The sequence below is a fragment of the Agelaius phoeniceus genome, chromosome 3 (assembly GCF_051311805.1).
Source record: "Agelaius phoeniceus isolate bAgePho1 chromosome 3, bAgePho1.hap1, whole genome shotgun sequence".
Classification (NCBI taxonomy): domain Eukaryota; kingdom Metazoa; phylum Chordata; class Aves; order Passeriformes; family Icteridae; genus Agelaius; species Agelaius phoeniceus.
Genome location: NC_135267.1, coordinates 45222098 through 45248951, shown reverse-complemented (window position 1 = coordinate 45248951; position 26854 = coordinate 45222098). Strand labels below are relative to the sequence as shown.

At 40.0% G+C, this 26854-nt stretch overlaps 1 protein-coding gene across 2 annotated transcripts in view; it reads right to left on the bottom strand.

Moving 5' to 3' along the window:
• Positions 1 to 2709: 2709 nt before the first annotated feature.
• PTCHD4 (patched domain containing 4) overlaps positions 2710 to 26854 on the bottom strand; it is a 104851-nt gene continuing 80706 nt past the window's right edge. For both annotated transcript variants that reach the window (XM_054630293.2, XM_054630294.2), the window contains exon 3: positions 2710 to 26003. In XM_054630293.2, the coding sequence (XP_054486268.2) occupies positions 24370 to 26003 (1634 nt within the window). In that variant the 3' untranslated portion in view covers positions 2710 to 24369. The remainder of the gene's footprint in view (positions 26004 to 26854) is intronic.

The following is a 26854-nucleotide window of genomic DNA, read 5'->3' as shown; positions in this document are numbered from 1 at the left end:
TGGACATTTTTATAGAGCTGCATCAAATGATGTGACCACTGCTGAGCTCACCCATGCACTGACATGCAAGGGCACTTGGAAATGGCCCAAAGTTTCTTTACAGCATGTTTACAAAGCAGCTGCTACCCTGGAAAGAGGAATCCGAGCGGTGGAATGAAATCTCATATGAAAAATGAATATACAGTATCTACATCACCTTATGTTCCTCATTAAAATGATGAACAGTTTATCATTCATATCTAATTAATAGAACAGAGTCTAAATTCTGGGATTTTGTATCTATTTTGCATAGTCCATTTAATACCCGGTATTTTCTCACTTGCATGGTTAGAGTCTAAGAGAAACAGTTAAATAAATACACAGTCATTTACATAATGTCACAGTTTATTTAAAGCATTTTGAAGCTGAAATGATGAAAAGAGGACTGGGTAAATTACTTGGCAAACTGCACATAATTTATTACTACACTGAGCAAGTATATTGCACTGTCTGAAATAGTCACTGCTAAATTACCAACTTTTAGACACTGTCTAGATAATTTTCCATTTTTTTACCCCCCTCCCCCCAGGCTACAAATACACATACAGTTTTAAGTCTGGGTTGTAATGGAAGCCCCACTGAAAATAATTATTTGTTGTCATCCCAAGGTTGGGATCAGCAATGAACGTACCAATAATGCAGCTTTTCTTGGCAGACACCTCATTGCTGATTTCCCTGTATCCAGACCTCTTCTGAGATGCATTTGTCAACATGTTCTCAGACTGTTCTCTCAGCAGGCTTGTTGTAAAGCCCACCAATGGTCATAAAAATACTCTTGTTTCTAGGCTTCAGGCAGGTCTCAGGATGTGCCTTACTTGGTGTTTGTAGTTTTCCTGTTATTCCCTGGAATTAGTTTGCTGATATTTGGCTGTACCTGTTGTTCCCACTGGTGGCTGCCATCAGAGGAGGTTTACTCCAAAAGAAATCCTTTCAGAATTGCACTCACTTCACCTCCCCTCTACATCTGTGCATAACATCTGATTATTCATCTGTGCATGAACTAGTGCTCCCAAGCTTTCTTCCTCTTCAGCAGAAAGAAACAGGCACTTTCAGGGCACAATTCATTTCTCCTGGCTTTTTTTCACCTTTGTCATGACACAATGGATTGTGCCCAGGAAATGCCTGCTTCTGTCTTTGGGCCAAATATGGACTCTAGAAATGTCCCTGTTTTGGCCAGGAAAATCCCGGCTCTCATGTTGGAGTCTTGGCTCATGCTTGTATGCTTGTCTTGGAAGTTTTAAAAGCAGTCCTTATTTACTTGTCAGCACTGATCAAGGTCAGACAAAGTTTAACTGCAGAAGCCATGAGGTTGTTTATCTCAACCATACCGAAAAGTCTGATTTTGACAACTTTACAGGAAACTGACACCTTGAAATTGCACAGAGGTTCCTAACCATGTGTTTTGCTGGAGGATGAATTTGTCTTAGTTAAGAAAACACAGCTGGATCAGAGCTTCTATCAAAAAAATAAAATGGAATTGAGTTATCTTTATTTTTTGTCACAAATCATCATCAAAAGAAACATCATTATGATGTGCAGGTGGTTTGGCTGAACACATGGATGCATTTCAAGCTCTTCCACATGTTTCAAAATGCTGAAGGTTTCATAACTGCAAGTACTGTATACTAAAAAAAAATCTAAAAAAAAATTACATATTCAAACTTCTGGTGTTAATGAGACTGAAGTTTGGACTTCATTGATCTGGTGCTCAATTTCAAACATGAAATTAAGTTCAGAAGGTAACTTTGTGTAACAAGGGCAACACAGTCTCCCTTCCTAATTTATGTCCTGAAATTCAAAAACAACAAGGAAAGGTCAAAATGAAACAGTTTGGAAAGCATGGCATTATCTCCTCTTTGTCCTGAAAATATCATTAATAACTGAATGGATCCTGGGAAAGATTTGGACTAAAAATATAAGATTGATGTTATCCTGGGTGTTATTTTAGCATCTGCTCTTGTATTACTGCCCAGTCCATCTACCTCTCTATAAAAGGCTGCATTCTCTTATGTTTCAGTCAAGTTATACCAACAATTTTGGACACAGCCTTCTCTTGTCACCCTACAAACTGATGCAAAACCCTGCAGAAGACAAAGTGAGCATTGCCAACGGCTCCAGGAGGCTGTGGAACAATCCTCAGTGCAATGAAGTGAAATACAGGATGAGCCCAAGTGGGAACCTCTATCCAAAAGAGTCTCCAAAAGCCTCTATCTCCTTTTTGAGACTCAAGTCTCAAAAGCTGCCAGGGAACAAATCCTTTCTTAAGCTTTTGCAGGACTCAAAACATTTGGTGCTCATCCACTCAGGTGAAGGCCATGGCACACAGCTTGCAAAGAGAGTCTCAAACAGCTCTTCAGCAAACACCAGACACACTGCCCCTAGGAGAGCATAATCTAAATTATTTCACTAAAATTCTGGACAATTTAATGTTCAGTGGTAACTAATATTGGGAAATGCTGGGGCACAGGAACAGAAAATGAGGAATTTTCTGTTTGAAATGTACACAAGACATCACCCTTTGCAATGCATGTGCTGAGAAAGCAGAACCTTTTGCTGATTCATACTGCAAATTTTCATCCTCACAGACCATGAACTAAACTCTGGGTCATGAGCTAGTAAAATTTATCATTTGATTACAACAACTTAAAACAATATGCATATATACACACATATAAATTAATCATTTATTTACATTTGGCAATAAAACATGAGGTTGCTCATCCATTATTTATCCCTGCAGTGGAAAACAAGAGTGGGGATGCAAAATTTCACTGAAACTTTTCTTGCTTGTAGTGTACAGCATTTCGTTCTGAACTAAAATCCCTTGAGTCCCTTCTCCCTTAAATTTGGATCCCGAGCAATAAGCAAAACTTCTGCACAGATGGGGAAACACATGGTACTCCTTGCCCAGGCTTTCAAGCAGAGAAGAAATGGCATCTTGCTCCTTTATTTTTGCTATCTTTTTTGGGTGTTCTTTTTTTTATTTTTGTTGAGAATAATTTAATTTAACCTGTCACAAGAGAAAATCTAAGATAATTCTGAAAGTAATTGGAAGATGTGAGGGCTGAATCCCTGTTTATTTTTGGCACAATAAATCCATTGCTCTTAAATCCAAAACTGATAAATTTTACCAATAGTGGAGCAATATTACATAAGATAGTGTAGGAATTTTCATAGGCAGCTATTATCAGGACTTTCTCATTGGTTTTTGGACCTGCATTTGTGTGTCTCTTCCCACCTCCCCCCCCCCAGCTTTGTCTGCCTTGGTGCAATCTTTGAGTATTTTTTGCTTCAAGAGATCCTAGATATCAGAGCCCTGTGAGTTCTGCCCTGTCCTTGTCCTTGGAAAGTGCTGTTTTATCAACACTTGCTTTTCTTACAAATGGCATGAACAGTTTGGTTTTACTATTGGTTTTGACTATTTAGTAATTATTATCATTTATTATTAATTTTATTCCTAAATCCTGAAAGAGATGGATTTATAAATTATTCATTTTCATGTGTTTGAAATGGAATCAAGTATTTCAATATTTTTCCTGAAAATATTATGTTTTGTTTGTTGAACTAAAATTCCTTCAGTCCTTGTCCTTGGGACATAAAACTATATTTCCCTGTCATTGCTTCACTATCTCCTCTTAAGCATTAGAGTTTCAGCATCCTGGATGGCTCAAAGCTGGGCTACCTCTCTTTCAATGCCAACACAATTCCCATGGGATTCAATGCTCCCACAGCCCCTTTCTTAGGGAGATTTATAGATTCTCCCACCTTGGCAGCCCGCGGGAGGACCTATTTGGCTGTAGAGCCTGACCAACACATGGTGGAGAGATTGAACTTAGTACAACAGCTCCTCAGGGTATTGGAAGTCATCAGCAGCTGGGGTTTAATGAGCTGATGCTGAAGAGTCAGTTTATGGCAGGTAGTTTAGGAAATCCTCCCAGCTCATGGTCAACAGCCTCAAGGAGGCCAGAAACTCCACTGCTGCCTTGAGAACTTGACAACATCTCAACCAAGTTTTCCCAGCTTTGGCGACTCAGTTGCTTGAAATTTTTTTCAAAATTTACATAGAGAAAACTTGATAGGTTTTGTTGCTGAGTGCAATGGGATCCTAGAATAGCTTGGGTTGGAAGGGACATGATAATAAACTTATCATACACAAAAACCTTAGCTCTCAGCACCTCTTTACACAAAGAATTGACTTTGACCATGTGCAAACATACACACACAAAACATTTACATGCCCCTCTCAGGACATGAGATGTCCACACTGCCAGCAGGTAAATAATTGCATCTTTCTGTGCAGGAAAAGAATTTTCAATGGGTGCCAAAGCAAACCTTCTTTGTCCAGGAGAAGCTTGTTTCAGAGTTAGGCAGAGTATTCATGTACTTACAGCCGTGCAAAAGCTTTCGCACAAAGGTAACACCGTGGGCAAGGTGTAAGAGCAGGGGGATGTGCACTCTGAGGAGCACATGAATATCTTTCAGAGACATAATCTCTGACAGGACAAAATATTTTCATGTGCTTTAGCACAATGCCTTACAATGCCTTCAAGAAGCTGCTCATGCAGATTAATGCTTAACAATGACCTCTTATTCTGTTCTTATCTACTGTATCTCCCTTCACCCCCTCAATACACTCTCCACAGTGTTATCTTGCATTTCACACTTTATCTCTCTCTTGTCAAGGAATTATGTTTCTAGGAATATCAGTCTGTCAGCTACTAAGAATAAAAAGAAATTTCTGATATGCTGTTGTCTAAAGCCTCAGATCTGGCTCCTCACACACTCTAGAAATTTTGAAATCTTTTGCTCCTATTGATCTTAGAGAAATTAATGGCATCTGGACATAATATTCCAAGAGTAATACACCACATAGCAAGTTTTCTCCTGCCATTCCTGATGACACCAGGGATGTATTTATTGTGGCATCAAGTTTCTCTGTTCCATGTGGTCTGCACAGACCCTTCATTTTTCAAAGGCTTTCATTTAGGATGTTAATTATACCAGACACACCGGTAAAAACATCTTCTTGACAGTGGCCCTTGCTGTAAAAATATATTGTTTCTTCTGCCTGCTTTATCTAATTAAAAAGTTCCCATTTTGCTTTGCTCTACTTAAAGTTTATTGAGTTTTGGGTCACAGTGAAAAACTTGCTCCATTTCTTGGCTTACTCAGCTAAAAAGAACTCAGTGACTTGACAATCTTTGTTCTGCTCCTATTTATGTGGTTTTTCAGCTCCTGATTAAAAGCGGTCAGGTACAGCTGTTCCCAAACCTCCAAACAGAAGGCAGAAGTACAAACCATATCAGGGCATGGTTTTATATCAAATTCCAAATGCTGTAGGGAGTGAAACCAAATTCCCAGGTCCAGATTGTGTCCACTGGGGAATGACCTAAAATGGCAGTATGTGTACAAATAATTTCTCAGATAAGGAACTCTGTCACTTCAAGGTGTAATCCAAAGATTGTGGCTCATGCTGAATGCTCTCAAGTCAGCAGTGAGATCTCTGGAACAATTCCAGATTACCTGAGACACATCAGGACAGTGCTGGCCACCTGCAGAACAGAAGGGAGGAGGGCAATATGCTGCCTCAATGTTAAAAACCTCATCTGTAAAGGTTCTCTGCTTCATTTAGAGCTGTGCATTGTCCTGCCTCTGCTCCACCTACATTCAATTTCCACAGAAGTGTCCAGCACTTTTCCCAAAGTGTTTTCTTTTTGAGCACTTTAACTGTGACATAATCAGGATTTAATTTTTGCTTGGATTTATCTCCCAGAACACACTTATTGTTTTTGAGGAGCTGATGATGCAAGTAGGTCAGCTTGAGGAGGGCTCTATGCAATGTGACTGATTTCACTGAGTCTCTGTCTGGATCTAGGGAGCAGAATTGAGCTTTTCCTTCCTGTTGATGAAAGTTGAGGGTTGAGACATCAAAGGGATTCTGTCAGGATTTTAGCAAAAGCTGCTTTAAGTTGACTTTACCTGCATGAATAATGGAACCTATACCTTACATTATTAAAAATGAATGACTTTTTAAAAGATTAATACATTTTTAACTGGCTTTGGTTCCCATTTCCTTCTGCAATACACTCTTCAAAAGCAGTGAAATTTATTTGCTCTATTTCAGTTTTATTTCTAGGCAATTTCACATTTTTTGGGTTCTCCCATTAACATTAGGATGGCCAGGATATTTGATCACATCTAAGGATTTTTGAGTCCTTGATTAGATAGCCCTTACTGGGTACGAAAGTGATGAAAGTACAAGCTCAGAAAAATGGGCTTCTGAAAATTCTTCATCTGGGGAGCTCCACTAACAAGGCAACCTCAAAGCTGCTGTACAGCCAGGCTTTTCAAAGCCTTTGCAATGATAAAAGTACATTTCTACCAGATTTTAAAAAACTCCTAAGCACTGAGCCTCAATGGGAGCCAGGCACCAGCTTTAGGAATCTCTTAAAAATTCTACCTTGTTTCCTGACTTTTGTAGACATTGGCCACCGTGGGTCATTAATGCTTTGTGGAGGCTGCTTGTACTTTTGGCAGTGTTTCAAGGGGGTTTCTGTTACATTGGAACTTTTATTTTGGTTCAGCCACATCTATTTTTAGCAAGTCAGCACATGAATCACATTTTCCAGGAACCAGCTGTCAAGGGACTTCTTGTTAGATTTTATGAGCAGGAGATCCCTTACAGTTCTGTGGTCTTAAAAGAGCTATTCCTCTGGGAATTCCTCTGAAGAATTAAAAATAGAAAGTTGTCTGATTGAGAACATAAGTGCAAATTTATGCTGAGGAGCTATTTATAACAGGATGGCCAAAATGATGTGGTAAAACTATTTAGAGAACTTGCTCTATAACGTCACAACGAAGTCTTAGGGAAAAACTCCATTGTTTGAATGTCAGGGATTGAATTAAATACTTGAAAAATGAGAGAATAATAACATACAGAAATACACAAAATTTATATGCTGCCAAGCTGTCAGTTGCTACCAACTACATTTCTTTAAACTTAGGCTTTTCCATTATAGGGATGTCAAAAAAAAGTGATGATGAGATAACCTGATTTGTATTCCATCCAAGTACTAATTCATTTGGGGAAAAGTTTTAATGCTACAGTGCAGAAATGGATACATTTCTATTTAGAAAGGTGTCTGTCATCTCTGTGGCTGAATTTGGATAGGTAATTTGTTCCAGTGTAGCTGCATTTTTATGATCACAGTTATAATTTTAATTTACAGCAAAGACCAGACCATTGCTGATAGCAGGAAAAATTATTTCAGTGAATGACTAATTGTTTTGCTCAGTGAATGTAGCACAATACTTGAACTGCCTGCAAATCCAAAAACGTGAATTTAGCTTCATTTGGAGCTCTCAGAGGTCAAACCCTGCTGTCCATTGATTTAGAAGTCCAGGGCAGTGTGGCATGAGCACCACTGGTGACAGCATTAGAGCTGCTGTCTACCATTAGACATTAGTGACCCCCATATTTCAGAACTGTCATTAGGAAGAAATTCTTGGCAGGGAGGGTGGTGAGGCCCTGGCACAGAGTGCCCAGAGAAGCTGTGGCTGCCCCATCCCTGGAATATTCAAGGCTGGGTTGGATGGGGCTTGGAGCAACCTGGGATGGTGGAAGGTGTCCCTGCCCATGGCAGGGGGCTAGAACTGGATGATCTTTAAGGTCCCTTTCAACCCAAACCATTCTGTGACTCCAGGAGAGTCTTGCCTTGGAGAAAGGGAAAAAGAAGGCTAAGAGAGATAAATGGAATATGCAGCTCACCCCTGGAGGCAGGAGCTTCACCTCTCCATCCATCACAAGCCTGTGATGTTACCCAGAGGGTCTGTGTGGGAATGGGTGACTCAACAAGTTTGGGGTGCTTGAACCTCTGAATCAGAAGAACCCATAAGAAGGCTGTAAAAGACACCAGGAAAGTGGAGATATAAAAATCCACACTACAGCCAGAGTGGGAATTTAGTTCTGAAAACTCCTGTGGGAGACTTTTAGTTTGAATCTGGGAAGAAGAGGGGACTTTGAGCCAGAGAAGCTGCTCCCTCCTGCCTGGAGGCTGTGCCTTTCACATGCTTTGTAGGTGAAAGAGGAGGATACTGAAGAAATAGCTGAATTCTTTATTGATTTCTCCTGCCAACAGAAATGACTGCAACCTCCAAAATATGGATATTTGCCAGGAAGGGAAAGAAAAAAAAATTAAGCTCTAAAAATAGATCTATTCCTATCTCAATTTCTATTAACTTTTTTTTCTTTTTGACTGGTGTTAGACATTATAAATGTAGTAGGGGAGTGAATTTTCCCTTGCCTTCTGCTGCTGCAGATTTACTTATACTCCAAGGGCTGTGGACTCCTTCAGAGATGTTCTCTTTTAAGATGTACTCTGAGAAAATTATTAGGACTGTGAACTTCCAACCATTTGTTAAGAAATATATGCAAGCATCTTTGAACGAAAATTCTGTATATCTCTGAAACTATTCTGATGACACAGAAGCCTGAAGAGGTTTTCTAGAATAGAATTCTGTATTGCCACAGGTGCACAGTTTATTGGGCAGTCCTAAAAAAACAGATGTTTAGCAGTATTTTTCAGGGCTGTGTTTCAAAGCTGTTTCTGCTTACCTCTGCTGACACCATTACCTTTCCAAAATCTCATGGTGCTTTGACCAAGAACTGAAGAAATCAGGTAAAATTTGAAGTGGTCTACACACACTCAAGGGACTATATTTTGTTGCCTACTTAGAAGAGACTGTGATCTGCACAGCACAACAGAATAGAGAGATATGAGGCATATTTACTTTATCTGAAGTCTATATAATCAGTCAAAAATCACAAGCTTCAAATTTGCAGTCATCATGACTCATTAATTATATCTTACATTATTTCTTCAGCAAAAAAACCACCATAAATTCAAGTTTTCAAGTCTATTTGAAATTCTGGTAAAACAGGCTACAGCATCACGTGGCTGAAACGATGGCACTTTAACAAACAGAAACATTTAGTCTTCTAACAAGAAGCCAACAAGAAGCAACAGCATGGTTATGCTATGGCAGCTTCTCTGCACCACCAAATTTAATTTTTAGTTTTGTAGCTTCTTTTCCTCAACCAAGAACAAGAAAATCCCATTTGAACTTGTCTTTATTCCTGCCTTAGAAGGAATTAAACACCCAGCTACTTACAGTTCAATAAAGTCTTCAAATCCTGTGTGAACAAAATGAACAAAGCCCATAAGCACATGTTCTCTCCCACAGGCACCAGTGGGATGGGAGCATGTGCTTGGAAGTTTTGGGTGAAAATGGGAATATCTGTGCTTGTAAAACTACTCCAGGCTATGGATAGCAGGGTTAGCTGTAGAGGACCTGAGCAAGGGTACTGGTGTGATTTTGACAATGGTGTGGTTGTGCTGGTGTGTGTTACTCACAGGACAGCCTTGTTTCAACACAGGAGGGATGAGCTCCAGCCTGAGGCTGTGCTGACACAGCTCTGCCTCTGCTTGCAAACTGCTCTGTCTCCTCACCAGCACCACTCAGCGTAGAAAATCCCTCTGCAAGGCTGTAGGTTGGCACAGATTTGCAATTCAGTAAGTAAATTCCCTTGCACACTATAGGATGAATCCAAGTAAACTATGCTTATGTCAATCAGGAATTTTCTTCTACTTTATGACCTGATTTTTCTATTTACAGCATTTTCAAACTTGAACCAAAAGCCAAGGGACTGCAGCTAGAGTGATAAGGAGCAAAGCCATGGCCATGAAGCAAAGAGGATGTTTTGGGACTTTGCTGTCAAGCCTTGAACTGTTCAGAGTTACTCCAGGGAAGTGTCAGTTCTGGAAAACCCCTGAGAACATCTGCATTAGAGCTTCTGTCCTTCACCTGAGCCTTCACCATCACAAAGTGGTGGGGAAAAGCTGCTGTGGGCTGTGATACAGCACTGCCTACAAGCAGCAATGACTGCTTGATGAGACTGAGCTTTTCTCCTTGCTCCTACAGCTCAAGGGAACCTTGAAAATCTCAAGGGAAGACATCAGTGATTATGCTCTTAAAATGCCATGGATTTGCACAGAGAGGAGCAATGATGTGGTGCCTTGGCTTCTTCCTTCCTGTGCCTCAGTTCTTGCACATCCAGTTCACCCAAATCACACAGAGCAAGGGCATCTATAGGATGAAAGCAAACAGATTTGTGCCCTGGATCCTGAACTCAGTATTTTTGTATTCCTTTGGAATCAGCTGGATGCTGAATGCCTTCAGTTGAAGAGTAGAAGAGATTGCAGTGGTTCTGAATGAAAATGGCCAATGTCAGCACAGTATCACACAGTGGATAACTTCCAGAATAGAGATGACCTCCTTGTCTATCATAGAGCAAGAAGAATTATGGGATTCCAATTTAATGTGATAAAATGTCATCACAAACATGAAATTTTAAAGCCGTCACTCAATAATTATAATTAGCCTATGGCAAACTGCTCTGAATACTAAAGCAACTATAAAAGGTGAAAATTATCTTAATTAGCAAAGTTGCAGAAAATGTGTGAGACTGACTCACGTCAGGGAAGGCTCCAATTAACCTGGCCCAGACTGAGATAATTAAGAGGGCAGCTCCAATTGTGTAAAGAATGAAAAACTTCTGGTGTGGTATGAGGTCTTGTATTTTTCCATCCCTGGGCCTGTTCTTCAGTGATACCTTCAGGCACATCATCTGTTTACATAAAATTGTTTCTTGAGCTGGCTGCTGAAAACCAGACCTACATCCAGCAAGCCCTGAGGATACTCTGCAAACCCTTTTGGTTATTAACTCTTTCAGGGAGTATTATCTGCTCAGCAAGCTTTCTGCCTGGATGCTACACACACCCATTCAAGCTCTTGTTCAATACTATTTTGGGGAAGTCTAGACCAGAAGGATTGGTAAAATTACTACCCCAGACTACTAAAAGGCAAGAAATCATTTCTTTCTATATAGGGGAATCTTGTGGACACACCACCTCACAGTGGGACTCTGCTCATTGTAGCTGAAAAACTGCTCAGCCTGGACTGATCCTACACCTAAAGAATTCTGTGACTGCTTCTCATTGGAAAATTGAATGGTCTTTAAACTGTCAATGGTGTTTAAACTCTCAGTTGTCAAGGGGAGATCATGCAAACTCCTTCAGGTCCAGAACAGAATTTTGTTCTGACCTGTCCTGCTGACCACTGTGTGAACCCAGGGTGCTGCAAAGGGGGCGGGAGCCAAAGGTTCATTTAGTTTTAAGAGCAATAGAAAAGTTACCACTGATAATGAGAGCAACAGGGGTTTCTACACAAGCCATTCACTCAGGCACTTACTCAGCTTCTCATAAATATTTTGTGTGCGTCCCATACTCTAAAACTCAGAAATGTCTGTGTGAGCTGCAGCCATATATCTGAGAAAAAGCACTAAGTAAAGGAGGAACAGAAAAAGCAACCAGCACCACTGCATCATTCCCAAGAGAAATGTAAATTTCAGCTAGAAATCCAAAAGTGGTCATGAATGAAACAGCAGAGTAAAATACGCTCAAACTTTTCCACTCTCTCATATTTCTACAGGTACTGCAATCAGCCAAAATACAGGTCAGTTCTTGGCAGGTGATGGGTTCTTACAGCACCAATAATACCTCTGGAACACTCAGTTTGCTGTGAGAAGCTGTGCCAATCCTTTGAGCTGAGGAACATATAAATCTCTTTTGTTGCACCATGAGCTCACAGAAACTTCAATGCTACCAATGCTTTGTCTGTCTGTGTGCTGCCAGGAAGGTGCCACCTGACTTTCCCACTATTCATGGATTTCAGAGGTGCATGGGAGAGAACCAGGAGCTCAAAACAGAGTTAATTTAAGATCCATCCATCAAAACACCACCAAAATTCAGCACTGAAAGTACTGTTTGCATAATAACAGCAATGAACATGGATTTTTTTTTTCAGAACTAAAACTAAAATGTCAATCTGAATAAAAAATTCTTTAATTGAAACTCTTATTAACTGTGATACTTTAGTAGGTCCAAAGTTATGTATTTGTGTGTTTTTTTCATATTTAAATCCATGCTATTTATTTTATTTCTCATGTTAAATTGATCTAAATTTTCTTTTGGTTTAAAAAATGCTACAAATAAAATTAACTGGAACTACACTATAATTACTTTTAGACAAGAACTTGCTAAAATTCTGGAATGAGAACTGCAGTTTCCAGTGCAAATTGAGCAGACCAGAAATAAAATGCTACAGAAGTCTAGAATACAGGTTGGAACAACTGTCTTTATCACTGGAGGGCAGCATAAGTACCAATATAAGCTAAAATAACAAAACCCCAGTATTTTCAGCTGTTACTTTATATGCCAGAACAGCAATTGCTGCTTCTTTATAGTGGCCAGCTGCAAACAAGAGATGCTGCAGCCAGCAGGTCTGACTTGCCTCTGAAAGACAGATTTGTTGTCATTAATTTTACTTTATTGTTGTAATTTCCCAGACCAAACCCAGGTTGGAGAGGAAGAGAAATGTATTTGCAAAATTTATATTAAAGTTTTCCCCTCACCCCTAATTTTAATAGCAAATGTATTTGCCAAAGCTCTCATCATATTCTGGCTACTACCAAACCTGCATGCAGTCTCAACCCTTTGGGATCTCTCTCTTACAGCCAGACATAAATAACCCTGTTTCTAGGAGCTCAGCAGGTTTAGGGCCTTGCTGGTTGAAATGAGTTTCTAATTGTTTTATTTGCAACATGCACAGAAAACTTGGTCAATGTTTTCTATGTCCTTGGCAATGAAGAGGAAAAATTCATGCCACAGTTCTAAGCTACCTTTTCTTATTCATAACAATTTAGGTTTAGGGAGTTTTTGAACTATTCCTTGGAATACAGTGAAAAACTCTTTTTGTTCTCTCAGGTACTTTTGTAACTTTGGGTCAAATCTGCATCCTCCCTCATGAAAATGAAACTAGCACAGAATCAACACAAACAGAAACAGCAGGACCTAACACAGGTGAGGAGAAATAGAATTATTGAATCATGGAATGGTTTGGGTGGGAGAGATCTTAAAAATCACCTAGTTCCACCCTCCCTGCCATGGGCAGGAACACCTTTCACTAGACCAGGTTGCTTCAAGCCCCATCCAACCTGGCCTTGAGGCATCACTGGCTCTCTGCTTCATTCACCTTGGCAGGTGTCAACACCTTCTCCCAAATAAAGCTGTGTTAGTAGCTATGATGTAATAGAGGAAATTCTTTTTTCCCCTTGAAATCAATCTATTAGAAGAAAAATAGAGATTTTCTACTTTTTACCCACCTAGTTAAATGAAACAGAAGTGGTTCAGGTTGGAAAGGACAACTGGAGGGTATCTAGTCCAACCCCCCTCAATCAGGGTCCCTGAAAGTGCATTACTCACGATTGTGTTCAGATGATTTTGGAGTATCTCCAGACAAAGATATTCCAAAATCTCTCTTGGCAATCTGTTCCAGTGCCCAATCACCCTTACAGCTAATAAGTTCTTCCTCACATTCAGGTGAAAATTGCTGTGCTGTGTTTTCTGCCTGTTTTCATTTGAAAGGAAACCAGGCACATAATCTGAGTCCAGTATGTTGCCTCTAGACAGGGTGCCACAGACCAGGATTTCAGGATGCAGACAGAGACTTGAAGGAAAAGTGCAAATATTCCCATTTGCACTGGATGGGGGAATGTGAATGCGTGAATGATTTCATGTGTCCTTAGAAGCTCGCTGTAAACTGCAGGGTGTGAGGGATGCTCATGCTGGTATCTGCACTACTGCGAGCAAGAGAAGAGGTGACACAGAGGCAGAGACAGATCTCTGAGCCATGGGGCAGCACTGGGTGCAATGTGGGCAGATCTCCTTGCTCTTCCCAGAGATGGTCAAGAAGTCCTGGGAAAGATTACCCCATGCCTTTGACTTGGAAGGGCTTGAAGTGTGGGAAGAGGAGCTGAGAGTTGCTGCGGCTGTGAGAAGAAGGGAGAAGGCTGAATGAGAAACCAGGAGGAAACCTGGGGAGAAACGATCCACAGGCAGGAGTGTTTGGTGAGGAATGGAACTGGCTTGAGTTCTGTGGAGGCCATTGTGTAGCCAGCTCTGTCTGGGAAATTGAAACATTTGGTTGCATTTCACACAGCTTCGGGGCACCTGTAAATTGCCTATCTGCAGATAATCAGTGAGGGACCATATGCCAGCTCAGGGCTGCCAATTCCCTGGCTGTGACCCACTCTTCCCAAGTCCTGAAATGCCCTGTACCTCTTGTGAGGACGGAGGTGCCAGCTCCTGCTGCTGCCCAGCATCTTAGCTCCACGTTTGCTCTTGAAAAAAAGCCTGTTCATTTCCTCTAAATCTAAATGTAAGGCAACAGGCAGCTGACAAAATGGTACTGTAATATGGATTAATACTGAATATCTTTCTATCGAAGAAAGGGGAAATTCTAATATTTACGAGTAACATATTTTATTGAAGATTTCAGTCTTTAAAAGACATAAGTATTTGGTATAGAGTTTCAAGCTCAGTAAAAGGCTTTTATACAAATATGGTCATGGTTGAATCTTGAAAAATGTTAACAGTTTTCGGCAACAAGGGAGCTTTACAAGGGAGCTTTACAAGGGAGGAAAATCAATATTTACTTATGCTATTTATCCATAGCATAGTAAAGTTGCCTACACCTGAGAAATCTCAGTAATTAAAAATCTAATCTACATTCATATAAAAAAAAAAAAGAGTTAAGCAAATTCTGCAACTTAAAGGGAGGTAGAAAATCTGACCATTATGAGCTTAAAAAAAAAAAACCCTAAAAACAAGCATTATGTTGAAAGAAGGGGCAAATGGAAATAAACAATGGAAAAAGTTACCTGTATTTTCCTTACAGAACCTGCTTAATTCAGGCCCTGTTTTAGTAACTCTTGGCTGCTCACAGCTGCCTTGTTTGTGCTGCTCCAGTCACTGAGCTGCCCTCATGGAGCCCTAATGGGGCTGCCCTAACCCCCACCAACCAAAGAGAACAGGCACACTGGTCACTGCTCACCACCCCAGAGCCACTGCTCAGAGTTTTCATTGCAGTTACACTGAACAGAGATGCCCCAGAGGCATCAGCCTGACCCCATTTTATGCATGTGCTCTCAGGTTTATGAACTGCTTATCCCAGACTATTCCCAGCTCTGGCAGCTGCTGCCAGACTTGTGCAAGGGCCCTCATCCTAAAGGATCCATCTGAGCTCAGGAATTGCAGTGCATGTTTCTCTCCTTTGAGTGTAGCCTGGGAGGGGACACCTCTAATATTTTGCTCGGCCCTTTCCACCCATGCTTCCACAAACTATTGTCTCCAGGCATCCCAGGGGAGGAGTTACTCCATGGTTTTCATTACACTCTTAAATGCATATGGAGCCTGTGTACCTACTGAGTTTATGCTTTTAGGCAAAGTTTTTCAAAAAGCTTTGCTCTTGGAAGAGACAGAGATTAGATATGCTGAACCTTTCTGAGGGTTTTGAGGAAATGTCAGGCTTAAGAAATTCTGTTTCCTTTTCAGATTAGAATATCAGTTTACCCCAGTCCTCAGACTGACAAAGACTTATGTGCATATCTTCATATGCATCCTGATGGCTCCACTGAAGCCAATTGGATTATTCACCATGTTTATGGCTTGGCAGTTGCATTTGTTTTTACACAAGTGGGGACTTGATTTCTCTTCTCAGTCTATATATGTTCCTTACTAGATGCAGCCCCAGGACATGTGATTCTCCACTTCTGTCCTATTTATGCCACCATTCATATTTAATTTAATTAAAAAGCAATAGATGATGACATGAAAAATTTTACACTAGGCACAAAGCCTTTAAAAATTTATTTTATTTTATTTTTTTAATGTGGGGTGTTGTTATAGTTTTATTGGCAAAGCTGAATTTAACTTTGAGCAATTCCTGTCTTATTCATAATAAAGACATATCCAGAACTTCTCTAGTGAGTCACTTTAAAGAAATAATGAATTAAATTAAATGAAAAGTTTCATTTTTTCTTTTAGAAATGAGCTTTAATATCACAAGATACAGTATTCTCATTCTGAGTCAAATATCTTGCTATTTTTTCCCCAGAAAAAGTGCTCAGCAAGGCTTTGTTCTTGCCTGAGTGTTGTATGACTGTAACAAATCACTAAAATGTCCCTGAGATGTCTTACATCAGGGAAATTGAAACCCTGAAAAATATATGTGCTTGGCACAGTTTTTCTACATATTGTGAAATTGCTACTATAATTGTAGAATTTAGTATGTTATGGGAATAAAGGCCTTTTTTTTTAAGACTTCTATTTCTGCAAAATTTCTATTTAACTCGAAGCACAGAGATAAGTGCATCTTTATTTAGCTCAGTATTTAAATACATGCTTAAATTTAAAGATGTTCCAGTCCATGAGACTTTAGAATTTGATTAAACTAAATCATTTACTTGAGTATTTTGCCAGATGAAGATCTTCAGATGTAAAACATCACTATGAACATAGGCTGCATTGCTTTCTAAAGTTATCACTTTGAGAATAAATCAAGCAATGTCAGGATTTCTCTGCAGGCCTGAAGGAGGCTGATGTGGTCTGTCAGTGTCCATACTGTAGAACAGCCCTGTAGTCTAAAAATGGGGTGACTGTAACTAAATTGTCTGGTGGGAATTGTCCCTGGACCATGTCAGCACCCAGACTGTGCCAGGGTTGCTGGGGAGAGAGCTGATTTTCTGGAGCAAAGCTGTGCTAGGGACTTCTCTAGATATTTAATGGCTTTGAGGATTAAATTCCAGTACCTGTGTCATTACAAAACCTGGTGTTAAGAAGTTACACCCTAAGTTCTGTACTTAACTTTATCGTACCTAGGACTTAGGACAGGCTCCATGATGCTGTTCAGGAGCAGTGGGGCTCTCTGAGGTAGAGAGCAAAGAACAAATTATTGTTCATGACCTGATGCTGTCCCTGTTTAAGCTTTCACAGCTGGATGAGTCCTCTCTGAAATTCTCACACAGGTACAGTAATAGCAAGGCTGACTCCTTGACCACTCTTTGCTTTTCCACCTATGGTGAATTCAGAACTAGATTTTGCAATGACCCCTTCTTTTTCTGTAGAGGCAAAATCACCCATCCTACTAATCCTACATATTTAGTGTTTGGGTCTGCATGTTGGGAATGAGGGCTTATGCCTGGGGAGGTACATACTAACCACTGCTGTCCAAATCCTGCAAAATCTCCCTTGACATGGAGCTGAAACCAATGGGATTTCCTCCAAGAGAATGTCTGCTTCTGGCAAACAGGATGTTTTTGTAGGTCAGGGATTATCTTCAATGTGGTAAGTGCGAAAAAAGTTCAGTCCTTATTGATGAAAGAAAATAAGATCAGAGAAGTATCAAGTCAGAATTGCAAGATGTTGTGGACTCAGATTTCTCTTTTCATGGGGACTTTTACTCTATTTGATTGACATCCCTTTCAAATTCCCATGTAAAAAATGTCTATCCATGACTAAATCTTAAATATTTCACATCCTATTCTCAAATGGCTTATGGAAAGAAAAGTGATGCTTGTCCTTCAGAGAGCAGCTCAGTGCAAAATCCAACACACAGACGGGAAAGTGAGAAGCACTCTTAGAGTAGAGGGCTGCCACTCTGCCTTACTCTGGGATATTTCCCTTCTCCAGCAAAAGTTAAGCTTATCTGTTCATGATTTTGCTGTGTAAGCAGGGCAGACTCTGATGTGCTGATGTTGTCCACATGGTGAAGGAGATGATTATCAGCCCATGTAAGGAATACTGCCTGGAGTATCCAGCAGGCTGATGCTGAGGGGTTGGAATTAAGCAGGACACTACTGAAGTACCAGTCATTTTTCTGTAGTTAAGGCTGTATCAGCATTTCCACTAGAATACTTATTTCCAGTGATTTGTACAATTAATGTGCTGGAAAATGTGCTCTGGACAGAAATTTGATGAAAAAATTGTTCCATGCGGGGGCAATAATTTCTTTTCGAGGTCATGAAGGAATGTCCACTTATTTTTCTTGCTGAGACAGAAAAGCAGAGAAAAACTAGGCATTTCTATGATAAAAGTGTACTGAAAAATAAATGCCTACAGTAAACTAATCAAAAGTAGAAGTTTATGAGATAAAAACCTCATAAAAATGGAAATTTAGGCTTAATTTTTCCCGAGTTTTCTTACAGACACTTTTCTGTCTGAAGAAAGTATTTTGCTACTTGGGCTTTGTTATAAATTAGTTAGGTCTGTACCACAGGCTGCACTTTGAAGCATAGAAACATCTTCTATTTATTTCAACAGAGTTATGCTCTCAGAATTTTCAAAAATAAATAGGGAAATTTTGAAGAGGTTGAGAGCACCCAGAGAAGAATAAAGTGTGAAATAAGTTGAGCTGCAAAAAGAAGATAGCCTCAGGGAGCAAGAAAAAGAAACTCTGTTTTAATGAGGAAGCAGGAGAAAAGTGAGAATAGTTTTGTGTACACACTGGTATGTCAGAGAGGAAACAAAGAGAGCTAGAAAAGATGAACTACTTCACATTTACTTGTTTTCAGTAGGGTTTTGACTGCCAGTGTGGCAAGAAATCCTGATCCCTGTGTTTGACCTGAACATCCATAACCCACCTCAAATTTGTAGATAATGATGTTTTGTGATGGGTAGGACAAGCATCCAAATTTCACATTGGGACCTTTGCTTTTAAACAATGAAGGAAGTAGAAAGAGATGAAGAAATTGTTGAGGGAAAAAAAATTGAAAAGATTGCATTTGGGAAAAGCCTCTAGGATCAAAAATAAAAGCTTCCAGAAAATTCTTTTACTTGACTGCCATATCAGAAGAAGGATTTACACCACTCCAGTGTTGGGCAGGTGAGGTGTTGTGTGGGGCTCTGTAGTGACAAGTGGAATCTCTCAAAGAACATCTCTAAAAAAAGCCCTTAAACTCTTCTTGGACAGAGGTGAATCAGCTTGTGTCAGCCTGTGAGCTGCTGTGGTCACAAATTCCAAGTTCTGCCTGGGGAAGTTATGAATTCCTGCACTCAGCTTGGGATTGGTACCAAGGGTTGAGGGTATTGCTGCTCTTGAGGAGGCAGAGAGGGAGCAAGTGGGGCATGAAATAACCTGTACTTGCATCTCTCAGTTCTCATCCACACACAGTTCTGTCAGGCAAGGAAGCAGTTCTCAATCTCGTCCCTGGGGGTTTGTGAAAGCAAACATGGAATCCCTTCCTTTGTTTCCATGGAAAACAGGCCACGGGGAGGCCCATGCTGAGGTGGAACAACCAGTACTAACCTGGTGTGTGAGATTGTTTATGCAAGACTACAGTGAAAAGAATCATTTTAGGTGATGGATGAGGGGCTTTCCATATCCAGTTTCCTATCCTTTCCAAATGCCTTTTGCCTGTGTAAGAAGTTATGAAAGAAGAATCAAAGCTTTATCTGTCTATAATAATTTGGTTACACTCCAAACAATGTTTCACTTGGTTTCCACTTCACCTTAATTTTCTCAGATATCCTGAGTATCACTGTTTGTTTGAAGCCTGTTGGAGGAGACGCTGCCTCTTTGTGAAGAATCCAATTTCCCCAACACTACAACACGTCTCTTGCTCACTGACTGCCTAACTTTGCTTCTACACAGTGTTTCCTAGGAGATCAAATGGGAGCTTGAAGTACTCAAAAACCTAGTGTGGCAATGAAAAATAACTTATTAAAGTTTATAATTACTGAAAAATTAATCAGAGACTTAGCATGGTACTTGCATAAAGACAATAAGCCAAGCTCTTGTCATAGTGAAATATGGAATAACTACGTTGAAATAAATCTTAATTATGCTAGAGTTGCTACTCAGTGTGACTTAATTAGGAGTAGAGCAGTGAAAGCCTTTGGGGAAAAAAAGAACGCTGATTACACAACCACTTAACTGCATATTCTTCCTTCCCCCTGGTTCTTTTCCTTCCCATCAGAGAAAATTTCAAAACTAGAGTTGTTCAAGGAACTTGAATAGACATTAACTTGTGGCAGGTTACATCTCAATAGGAATTGTTTGAAGTAAAAAGTTGAGGGTGATAACCCTGAAGATAATCTCTTTAAATTATGCATGCAAGGTGTCATGCATCCATATCTACCTTGACCTTAAATAGTGCTTTGCTTTGTTAGGCAATAAATTTATGAAACATAGAATGGTTTAAGTTGGAAGGGACCTTAAATACCATCTAGTTCCAACCACCTGCAATGGGCAGCACACTTTGCACTGCTCCAAGACCTGTCCATCTTGGCCTGGGACGCAGCCAGGAGTGGGGCAGCCACAGATTCTCTGGGCAAACTGTGCCAGGGCCTCCCTACCCTCACAGTAATGAATTTCTTCCTAAAATCTAATTTAAACCTACATCAAGTACTGGACTACAAAGATGAAGACTTAACTCTAATTAAAAAGAGGGAAAAAAAAGACAGAATATTAGATTTAGATTAAAATAGCCCACAGAACAAAGTGTAAAAAAATAAATCTTCACTGCAGCCCCCCAAGTGCAGCATGCAACTATGGCTATAGAGTATAGACAGATATATTGTTTAACAAGCACACCAACAATGTAAGAGGCTCATTTGTCATGGTATCACTTCTTACCAGGTAGAAGACATGCAAAGTCAAATATATCATGGCAATAAATCTGTTGACTTCAACAGAGTTATCTCAACAATAAATTCAAAGCAATATACTTTGAGGGAATGAAACCAAACCAAGCAGGAGATGCACACAAGGTTCTTGGGAGATTATCTAGACCATATATAAAATCAGACATTAAAGGAATATGCACAGTATTGCAGGGGATTTATGGTAACTGGGGAAAAATGTGTGTAATGAAGATCCAGTATGCAGCATGTTATCAGAGTGTCAAATTGCTTGGCATGAGCTATGTGCTTTCTTCACAGGTGCTCTGCAGCTCCAGTTAGGCTGAAAAGATGCTGTAGAAAAAGATATAGAGTACTGAAAAAAAAAATTCAAGAAAAGTAAACAAAAACAAGTAGAAAGAATTAAAAAAATATGGACTCTGCGTCCCAAAATTATTCCAGTTTTCCTTGTTCCACAGAAACTGATCTATTTGCAGAAGTAAAGGCTGCACTGGTTCTTTTTTGGTGGATGTGGAAATTGGTTGAAAAAAATAACAAAATTACATCCATGAAAGATGTGATTTGTTTTCTGCTTTACTCCTGCATCAACAGAGAAATAAAAACCTTCTAGTCCCAGTGTGTGATCTGTATATTTGGTACCTGTTATACAAGTGCTACTGCACATGCATGACACTGAGAGGAGTTGGTTTGACACCTCATCAAATTCTTGCTCATTTGTGTGAGCCCACCTTTAATATTGACATTTTCCGGTGTCTTGGCTTACTATACTCTGCTATGGGAATTCCACTTTTTTAAACAATTTGTTGTGCATAATACTTCATAAGCAAAACATAACATTTGGGCTGAGTTCTTCCTGGAATTTATGCCTAAAATTGAATCTTGGGAGGCATGTTTATAATCTTTTCTCTTCCTCTTGATATTTTGTTATTTTAAGTAGGGTTAATCTTCCCAAGACTGGATGAGTCAGCATTCCTGATGTCTGTGCTTGAACCAGTTGCTGAGCTTCCTTGATCACTGGTGGACAGAAATCTGAATTTTAAAAAATGTGATTCATTTACTCCTAATATACAGCTGTAAAATGGATCAGAAATGTCTGTCACTCTCTTATGGCCATAAAGGAAGTTCAGATATAAATATCTACATTGCTAATATCTGAAGTTAGATGAGATGAATCCTGGCTTTGATGGCTTTGGAAAGTGCTATTTCCCTCAACACAATGCATGACAGACATCCCCGGGATACATCTGGGCAGTGCAAGAGAAGACCAGGAACTTCCCAGGTCACACCTCCAGAAGTGATAACCAAGGGTCACAGTGCTGCAACAATCCAGGTTTTGTGTGGGCAGTGGAGGAAATCTAAAAAGATTGGGAAGCTTGACATTCACAATGGATTGTTCAAAATAGGATGGATATTGCACAATGTCATCAAGATACAAATCAAGGTCAATAAAAACTTCCCAACTAGAGGCACATCTGACCCATAACCCAACACTAAAATGTCCACTGCTTCTAAACCTTACCTATTTATATCTCAGTTCCATGTCTGGCCCTTGAATATTTTGGGTCAAACCAGTAACCTTGATCTAGCTACCCCTGAATTTTCGATCTAGAGTCAAACTTTGGAAGCTTTGCCTGTCTAGAAAGTTTCTCTCTCTCTAAGACATGTTGCACTCAAAAGTTTTCTCCAACAATCAAGAGCTTTGACCACTCCTACAACACAGAGGTCATTTTTGGCAAATGATAATGGCAAAGTACAGAAAATATAGAGAAGAGGTGAAATTTCATTCCTTGGAAGCAGAAGCAGCTCATGAACATTAGAACTGGCATTCAAATGGCTTTTTTTTTTTTTTTTTTTGTACTGCAGGTGATTTTTTTCTGTCTCTTCCTAACCATAAAACAGTAGGAAGAGGTGAGACATGTCACATAGCTAAGAATTAACATCTTGCAGAGAGCTTTTTAGTAAGACATATGTACACTTCCTCGTCAGCAAACTCTGCAGGTTTGAGACTGAGTTATCAGCCACAAATAGACATGTATACACATTTTGGAAGGCAAACAGCTTCCAGATTATCTTTTAAAGGTACCCACAAGTAATACAAAGTAGACATAGACACTTCATATAGTGATATCTTTACATAGTGTCCTCATGGATACTATAGGTTCAGGAAGACATTGCTCATGGAGGAGATGCTATACCATATTCCAGAAAGTAGAAAGCAAGCCCTTTTAAAATACTGAAAGGAGAGATTGACATGGCAAGCTCCAGTGCAAAACTGGGCCAAGAGCAAACTGAAATGGCTAGGTCTGTTTTCATCCCTTCCCTTGGGCTACCAAGCTGAATAGTTTACAAAGCAGAGAAAGTCTTTCATAGTCCTTTACAGTACAATTTCTAGTGCCACATAGTAACTGAGGATTTACTGCACTCTTCTGTGAAATTTTAACTGCCATAACAAAGCTTTATGTTGCAGATGATCAACACTCAAATATTTAGGAATAATAATAACAACAGTAAAAAAGACATTTTACCCTCCCCTCCCCTTCCCACAGGGGACCAGTCTGTCTTCTTACAACTAGGGGTTGATCTGACCCCATGCAAACATTTACAAGATGTTTTTTTTTTTTTAAATGTGTGGCAAGTTTTTTGTATAATATTTTGCTTAAAGAAGGGGAAAATCCCACTTCCTGCAGCATATTGCAGGGACCAGCAAACATATCCCTTCATCCCTTGGACCAAATATATGATGCTAAGACTGTGCAGGTGTTCCAGAGCTGACTCAGCTGCTACACGGTCACATTGTGCCTGTGAAATGCAATCCATCATTGCGTTTGTAGCTCCTGCTTGATTAATATTCAGTATTTAATGTCAACACCAACAAATTAGGATTCAGAAGTGTTACACTGCAGGAACTGCAAACAGTGCTGCAGTAATGATGGCCTGGATTAGTTTTGTGAGATCTGTTAATTCAAGGGGAAATTCATAATTACCAGAATAGGTGTATGGTATCAACTACCAGCTATGACCTCTTCGGATAACAGTGATATTTAAAGGAACTACATGTTAGATTTCCAAATGGCTATGATTGTTTCTTCTCCTGTATAAATAGTACTTCTGTCCTTTTGCCATCCATATTTGCAATAATGCTCTAATTGTGGTGTTACAGATATACCAGGTATACTGGATTTGGGAAGTACTTTGGCTTAGATAGTTTTAAACATTTACTTCCCAAGTGCATAGGTTTCATCTTAACTAACTTGCTCAAGAAAATAAAAAATTACCATGGCATTTTCAATCTCTCTTGGTCTTGTAACATTTTCTTATTTGAAATATTGTTTAATTCTCTTCCATGGACAATTTTTTCAAGCAAATCTGCCTTTTCCCCTAGTGTTTACTTAATGGCAACTCTTTTTTTCACCTTAGCTTTAGTCCTACATATGACATATTAAGCAATTCCCATTAGAGCTACAGTTTGAGACTCAGGAACACTTAATGGCCAACAGACTCTTCCCTGGTGGAGAATGAGGATTCAAAGGAAACATTTGAGATTATTTCGCTTTCATTATTTTTGTTAAAAAAAGTTTGCACCTTGAGGTGTCATGAATACCCCTTCTTGATCTTCCTTTGCCTTGTCAGACCTGGCCAGCACAAGCAGCTGAGATCTTTGCTCTATTTTCCCTGCATCTCTGTGCAACGCTTTTTTAAAAAGAGAATATACTATTATATTTTTCTAAGCCTTTCAGACTGCTGTAACATGATCAGGATTCTCCTGAATCTCTATGCATTCGATCTCTTCTCGTTCCTTCCTTTTGGCCCGTTTCTTTTTCTTGTGGTGCTTTTTGGAAGGTGGGAAAAAGGTTAGAAAGACGGGCAAAATAACAAAACAGTGCAGAAGTGTGCAACTGCCGGCAAGCAGCAAGCATTTGAACAGTGTGAAGGTCAAGTTTGAAGGCACAAAGAGAAGGGGGACCAACCCGATAAGAAAGGAAGAAACGTTCTGCAAAATGGCTGTCCCATGCTCTTGGAGGGAGTTCTTTATACACTGAGTTCGGGTGTGCTCAGTAGCTAATACAAATGTATAAAGCAGGGGTGCACAGTGATCTATGGCAAAATTCAAAGTGTAGATAAGGCACAGTATAGAAATGCAATCCATGTCTACATTCCATAAGGTCATCAAGCCAAGGACACCCAGCTCTATTGAGGTGACGCTGAGAATTAACCAGAAATTTCCCAGAGGGTGGATAACCAGGAAAAAGGTCAGTATTAACACCAGCAGGATGCCAAAACCAGAAATCAGGACAGGCATAGTTACTGATAAACCATAGTGGTCCATGAAAACAAAAGTAGGGTTGAACACAATGAACTTGATGCTCTGTATAAGAGAAAGTGGCCTCAGCTTCTCCAGCAGTTCCACCGCTTCCCTCTGTGTGTTTTCACTAGTCCTGGCCACAAGGTACAGACGAGAAGCAATTATATTGTTCTCATCTCCAGCTTTGGAGAAAATGATGTCATTTTTGAAGTGCTGGAATTCTGGCTTTTTTAAAAAGGAGCTCTGGAGGATGCTGATAAAGTCACTTTTGTTGGTTGCGCTGATGTTACCCACTCGAAGGTATTGGTAATACTGTTCAATCCAGGACACGGTGTTGAACCCCTGGCTGAGAGTTTTTAGGTCTTCTTGCACAGTACCATTCCAGTACTCCAGAGGTTCATAGATGTAGAAGCCTATCACGGGGCTGTAGTTGCTGAAATACTTTTGCTGTATGAGGGCATAGGAGACGCTCGGGGACTCACTGGCAAGAAGGTTGATGATGTTGGCTCCATCATTAATCTGTAAGCACCCCATAAAGGAGAAAGAGGCATAGATGAGATACAGTATCACCACAAATGGCTTGACGTAGATGTTGGTAATCCACTCGTTGTAGTGCTCTCGGAGGAAATGCTGGATAAAGTGGTGCTGGTACGGGTTGGTCTCGTGGTGGGAAGTGTGCTGATGGCCGTCATTCATCATGGTCTGGAACCACACCGGTTTCCGGTCCAGGTATTCTGCCGAGGGGATTTTACAGCAGAAGATGCTGTGGTACCGGTTCTGCTCCAGCTGGCCAGCAAAGACCAGGCAGGAGCCAAAGAAAGAGAAGATGTAGAAGTAGTTCAACAGGATGGAGACACACATGTTCTGGCAGAAGACTTTTACAGCTTCGATGTTGGTGAAGGGGCTTGCCCCCATGCCAAAGGCTATGAAGTACAAGGAGCTGGTCATGGTGTAGGAGACCATGACATCTGAGTAGGCGTCTGCTACTCGGTCCTTGAAGGGCAGATTCTCCCTGGTCCGACGCCATCCTGAAAGAAGTTCAAACACTCCTTTGGTTCCGTGACCTGAAATGAGAAAACAAAGTTTGAATTCTTGCATAAATATAGAGGGTCCAATCATCCCCCAGGTGTTTCATCCTCCAGCAGTAAAAAAAATTTGTTAGCTAAATTTTGTTATGTTTTTGTCACCGGTTAAACAAATGGAAAAAACTCTCAAGTGTCTGTCTAAAGCTAAATACCACGTTCACCTGCAGGTGCTTAAATTAACAGCCCTGACATTCTAAGACTCTCCATGCTCAGAAAAAAAATGAAGATATTAATTGATTTTAGTGGACATTTAATTACTTCCCAAATGGACTGCAAATACAGGAGAATGTGAAGTTTGGTTTTAAGTCTGGGGTTCATTCTAAAAATTCCTTTTTTCATCCTATTACATTTTTCAAGGTTTAAGGGATTCAACTTGAAAAACTTAAAATACAAGTAACATTTTCTTCCAAAGAGTATAAATTAAAGGGATTATTTGAGAAAGGAGTGGTTGTGACCAAGAATGGGACACCTTGTTTCTTTGTAAATGATAAAGGAAAAATTATGCTGTAAATACAATAACCAGAGTAATTTGTATCATGATTCTCTGCCTACTGAGTGAAATTGGAACTCTCAATGATAGCACACAGTTTGTACACTATGAAAATTGGCATGCTGGTGGTGATGATGGAGAGTAGTGTACTGGCTAAGCCATTGGTCCACATTCTTTGTCTAGAAAATGTATGGGTTTATTTTCTGCGATTATATCTGTGTCTCTTTCTGCTATCCAGAGCTCCTCCTGGTGGTGAGGAGTTCTCTTAGCTCATGTGAGAGGACATTCAGAAAAGTCAGATGTGGTCAGTATTCCATGACAGGTTCTGACTTTGTATTCC